The sequence below is a fragment of the Salmo salar genome, chromosome ssa12 (genome assembly GCF_905237065.1).
Source record: "Salmo salar chromosome ssa12, Ssal_v3.1, whole genome shotgun sequence".
In the NCBI taxonomy this organism is placed as follows: domain Eukaryota; kingdom Metazoa; phylum Chordata; class Actinopteri; order Salmoniformes; family Salmonidae; genus Salmo; species Salmo salar.
In genome coordinates, this window is record NC_059453.1 from 31,692,792 (window position 1) to 31,698,411 (window position 5,620).

The window sequence follows — 5,620 nt, forward strand, 5'->3', positions numbered from 1 at the left end:
TATTCTCCCTTCTGTATTTGTAAATGTGAATTGCAGACCATAATAATAGCAGCCTAAGAAACTCAACCCTAAAACAGTATAGCAGTGCTTTATCTTACTCTGACAGACAACATAGTAGTACACGACTCACGTCATGCAGTGGTGTAAAACATATATAATATGCTTCTAATCGCCTCGGTCCACCTTAAATAAAAGGCTGGACGTGATTAAGCCGCACAACCTGCTTCCTCTCCACTGTGCTGCAGAGAACCTGCCTCAACGCTGCCCTCATCCCGGCTGTGGCTAGCCTATAAAATCTAGGACGAGCAGAGCTAAAACCTCACAGCTACAGACAGGGGACAGCTCCGTGGTGCTGAAACCAACTGCCTGAAAACAAACTCAGCGGCTGCAACACCACACACATGTCAGGAAACATGCCTGGAATCAGGAAGGGACACTCTTGGCAACTTTTCCTACTTTCTTTCTTGGTTTTGGAGGGGTCAACGCAAGATTTCGGACAGACCCAGTTTATTTGCACGTCTGTGCCCAAGGATGTGGACTTGTGCGCGGCTACGATGCAGAACAGCGGTCCGGCGGAGGATTTGAAGACGACGGTGATGCAATTGAGGGAGACCGTGTTACAGCAAAAGGAGACCATCATGAACCAAAAGGAGACAATCAGGGAACTAACGTCCAAGTTGAGCCGGTGTGAGAGCCAGAGTCTGCCCGAGGCGGGAGCGGGAGGCCGGAGAATAGTACCGGGCGCCAAGAACACTATGGGGGACGTATCAAGGGGTCCACAAGACACTCTCGCTCAACTAGGACAGACTTTACAGACTCTCAAACAGAGGTTGGAGAATCTTGAGGTATGCACTGGCGTTTGTTTGGCCTCCCTATTTCGACCTAGTCATTTGGAATGCAGTTTGAGCTTTCAATCAACTTTTAATCCACTCCAATCGGCTCGGTTGGTTGTATAGCACATAGTGCTAAATGTGATAGTTATAAGTGCTCTATATAGTTGCGAATTGCTTACTATAGTGTTATTTCAGTCCAGTCACTAATTCTATAGACCTATTTAAAGCTCTTTTTCCGCATCCAGCCGTAAAGTGATTACTCTAGAGCACTATATAAAGCCGCACCACACTCCTGATAAGGACAGACAGACGCCTCATCTTTGGACCCATTTAGGCATTTGATGGAAATTGCCGAGGCAGTAAGCCCTCCACAAACGAGCTAAGCACCAGAGCTTTACCCACGACGAGCCCCGCCTCGTGCATGTAGGAGTGTTAATTTAAACCCGAAGTTATTTTAATCGTCCCATCTTGTCTGTTCCTATGTCCTTGTTCCGTTGTACAGCAATACAGCCGAAACAACGGTACGGCCCAGGCGAATAGTCTGAAAGACCTGCTTCAGAACAAGATTGATGATATGGAGAAGCAGGTGCTGTCCCGGGTCAACACCCTGGAGGAGACCAAACCGGGTCAGAAAAACGATACGGACCAGCGGAACCGAGTGGAGTCCACGCTGACTTCCATGCATCACCGGATAACGGACCTAGAGAAAGGTGAGTGAGCTATGAGGCAAAGAGATCATGCCCAAATGTACACAGTCAATATAATAGTTATGTTCATGTGAATGCTTGCTTATACAAACGACTAAACTGATTAGATTATTTTGATAATAATTTGCGCATAAAGTTTTAATAGTAAAAAAAAAAAAAATCATCCAAATGTGGTGGAATTGGCTCACTCAATTGTTTATATGTCTAAAACAATGCCAATTTCTAAAAACAACCCTGCATTTCACTTGGTTAATTGCCTGGTCCACATGAGGAATCACTACAAACCCGCAGACCACAGTAGCTTGTCAATACAGACAGTGCCGCAGCACAGCTCTCACCACAGTGCGTAATGGGATATGGGAGATGGAGAGAGGGAGGTAGCTGCATTGCTTTGCATATCTCATATTAACACAGTGATGCCACGCTGGGATAATAATTAACGTGGCATGGAGCGACAGCCACTTTCCAGCGACTGTGAACGAGAGTCGTTGGTTTTGTAGGGGACATAGCGGCGCAGGAATTTTACCAGAGGGTTTTTAACGATGTGCGCAGTGCTTGATACAGCGTGCACAGTGTTGGAGACAGACAGGCGCATTTTGGAACATCAATCAAGGTTTAGTTCCTTACTGACAACCCCAACGGGATGGGGAGGAAGGGATGGCGCGTGTGTGTGAGTGAGAGAGAGAGAGAGAGAGAGAGGGAGAGAGAGAGAGAGAGAGAGCAATTCCCTGTTTGCCCTGCTCACGTGGTCACATCATACCGCAGATAATAGGTTAGGAGAGAGATACACAGTCTGTTCTAAGCCAATTATATAAATCAGAGCATCGTCAAACAAACAAAAAAAGGAGAAAACCTTAAGTTAGGGATCGAACATCTCTACTGGTGGAGCAAACCATGTATACGAATAAATCAATCAATCACATGATATGACATAACTGACTATAACATAGGCCTGTGAGTGCAATGTCAATGATATACATCACGGAAAGGTAAACAAGTAGGCCTATGTTTCGTCCGCAGGTGGGAAAGACAACAGACCACTGGACAAGTTCCAGCTGACATTCCCGTTGAGAACCAACTACATGTACGCCAAAGCCAAGAGAACCCTGCCGGAGATGTATGCCTTCACCGTGTGTCTGTGGATTAAATCTAACGCGTCGCCCGGAGTGGGCACACCTTTCTCCTACGCTGTCCCAGGGCAGGCCAACGAGCTGGTGCTGATTGAGTGGGGAAATAACCCGATGGAGATACTCATCAATGATAAGGTAATGATCGCAGATGGCAATGGCATATTCTACACAGCAGTTGGTAATAGGCAAAATGGACAGATCGCCATTCGTAAATGTGGTGTGCCAGACTAGCAAATTAAACTACGCAGCATTATGCAATGTCTGGGAAAGTTATGGAGACGTGACAAGCAACTTAATTATACAAATGTTGCATTTACATCCAGTGCTATGTCTGAAAACATTCAAAACCGTAGCAATCATTAGTTCTAGGCCAGGCCTATTTGAACATTCATTAATGGGTGCGCTGTCCATGCTGCAGGTGGCCAAGTTGCCGTTCATCATCAACGACGGGAAGTGGCATCACATCTGCATCACCTGGACCACGCGCGACGGGATGTGGGAGGCGTTTCAGGACGGAGTGCTCCGGGGCAGTGGAGAGAATCTGGCGCCATACCATCCCATCAAGCCGCAGGGAGTCCTCGTATTGGGACAAGAGCAGGTAAGAGGGTTCACTAAATGAGGATGAACTAACTTTAGATTACATTGGTATGCAAGTCGTGATATATTATTGAGATCAATGGCCTGGGGGAAATAATTATATCCATTAGTAATGAAAATATTAGAGCACGTTTTCTCTCCATTGATCAAAGGGAGGAATATTCAAGTGATGGGAAAGTTGAGAGACCTAGACGAAATTGTCAATTAAGACGTAGCCATCTAATTCAGGCCCTCGAGCTAGATATCGTAGAATACCCCCACTCAGTTGGGACAATGCCCAATCCACTTCAGATAGAAAAGTGGCAAATCTGTAGCAATTAAAGAGTAATAGGCATATCTTGTCATGAAAAGCAAATAACGTGTCAATGGTTAAATTTGGGCTTCGGTTGTGGTGGATCTGTCACGAAGAGCGGCTGCTTTTTAATTATAGTTTTATGATAGATAGAAATAGAAATCAAAACATGTCCATGGTATAGGACAATTGTATTCCTTCCTAATACAGTACAGGATGATTAGCTTATTACACACATTTGTAATAGATTGGCCATGCGTAAAAGAAAGGCTGCGCGCGTATCCACAATTCGCGCCACTAACCTTGAACTTGTTATCTTGTTGCTCCACAGGACACGCTGGGGGGAGGTTTCGACGCCACACAAGCATATGTGGGTGAGCTAGCAAATCTCAACATGTGGGATAGGAAGCTTTCCATCGGGGATATTTATAACCTGGCAACCTGCAACAGTAAAGCGCAAACTGGCAATGTATTCTCTTGGTCGGAGTCCAACATTGAAATATTCGGTGGAGCTACCAAGTGGACATTCGAGCCGTGCCGTGCGCTCAACTGAACTGCATTTCGACATGAAACCAAGGCCAATCCGATTTATCTGTATTTCTTTTGAGCTTCTGCCGTTCTTGTCTTCGTTATGACGTTCGTTACAGACTATTTGGTATTTATTTAATGATAAGCTTATACCTGGGATTTCTATTAGATATTTATGTACGAAACAACTTTTTTTGATCTTGAGAAAAATCTAATTCGTCTTGGAAACCTCAGTTGGACAGTGTTGGTATCTGTTTGTTTGGTTTTCTATTGGAGTTTTGTTGCAAGCGCACTTTAGCTTTTTTGATTCGCTTATTTTGTCTTGGACTGGCAGCTGGGCAATCCACGCCTTATGTTGGACAATTCACAGCACAGTGCGAAATTTATGGAGCCATCCTCTAGAGTGGAACTCACGCTGTCTGTCCAAGTATTGTCAGTATTTGACGCCGTGAAATGATACAGCACCCTCCAAATCCCTCAACCCCCCCCGGATCTTGCACTGTGAATGACGAGAGCCATGTAGAGAGAGGACGCCGAGGGTACGTTGAAGGACACTGCAAGTCGGACTGTAAAAAATAATTTGTAATTGTCGTTCGCTTCAAAGTGTCTCCTGTAAACCCTGTAAAGGAATGTCGTTAATTGCCAACATGCAATAAAGCCTGGGTGCCTTGGGCTGGTGCAAATATTCAGCGCATACGTTTTATGTTGCAAATTATATGTATTGTTTGTTTTGTATTTATTTTGAGGGAGGGTGGGAGAGTTTCTTGTTATTATTCTGATAAATGTAATTGAATTGAAGTTTGTTCACGGATATGATGACGTGTTTGGGCAGGTGTTTGTACTACCGGTATCTGTATTCGGGAATGTTACGGTGTCTGTATAGTAACAGCATGACTGAGTGACAAAACGCTGCCACATCTGCTTGACTATCCTTTCTGGGACTGGGTGGTTTTCTACTGGATTGTTATATGCTCCAAGCATGGCAACATTGAAAGATATGAAAAATATATAATTTTTGTAATAAAATTGTGATACATAAGAGTTAAAAGTGTATTCATGGGCTGGCATTAATCGTATGCAGCAAAATATGTGGATGAGAAGAGAGAAAGAGAGAGCGGGAAAATGTGGGAGAGAAAGAGAGAATGATAATTATTGCTAGTTAAATCTGCTTTAATCTTGTCACATGGTGTAGGAGAAAGACGTTAGTGCTGGATAAGTGAAAAAAAACGCCTGAACTCAGACTGAAGGTCAGAGAGGTGCTGGGAACAACTGAAACAGTGTGTGTGGTGTGTCTTTTTAGCTGACTGCAGAAGACAACACTCCCAAATGCTTTGTGGTGTCTGCGTGCGTTTGAGGCCCGCACAGTCCGCCCTAATGAAAGCGAGGCTGTCGAAAGAAGAAAACGCCTAGTCATATCACTCCCCTTTGCAATAGTCAGTTCAATCGGTTGCGATGCAATCTGAACCAAACCTACAGAAAGCGCCATGCTATACTGTAGCCTATACTGCTCTATTTTGTTCTGTATCAGTTCAC

General features: G+C 44.5%; 1 protein-coding gene across 1 annotated transcript; it reads left to right on the top strand.

Annotated features, from left to right (window-relative positions):
- Positions 1 to 261: 261 nt before the first annotated feature.
- Positions 262 to 5,135, top strand: LOC106564925 (neuronal pentraxin-1). Its single transcript, XM_014131453.2, has 5 exons — positions 262 to 845; positions 1,336 to 1,543; positions 2,561 to 2,805; positions 3,089 to 3,268; positions 3,891 to 5,135. The coding sequence occupies exons 1-5, from the start codon at positions 402 to 404 to the stop codon at positions 4,110 to 4,112; spliced, it is 1,299 nt and encodes a 432-aa protein (XP_013986928.1). The 5' UTR covers positions 262 to 401; the 3' UTR covers positions 4,113 to 5,135.
- The last annotated feature ends 485 nt before the right edge of the window (positions 5,136 to 5,620 follow it).

Coding starts and splice junctions, on each gene's coding strand:
- LOC106564925 (XM_014131453.2), top strand. CDS start 402: ATGTCAGGAAACATGCCTGGAATCAGGAAGGGACACTCTTGGCAACTT. Junction 1,544..2,560: donor GATAACGGACCTAGAGAAAG/GTGAGTGAGCTA, acceptor TTTCGTCCGCAG/GTGGGAAAGACAACAGACCA. Junction 2,806..3,088: donor AGATACTCATCAATGATAAG/GTAATGATCGCA, acceptor TCCATGCTGCAG/GTGGCCAAGTTGCCGTTCAT.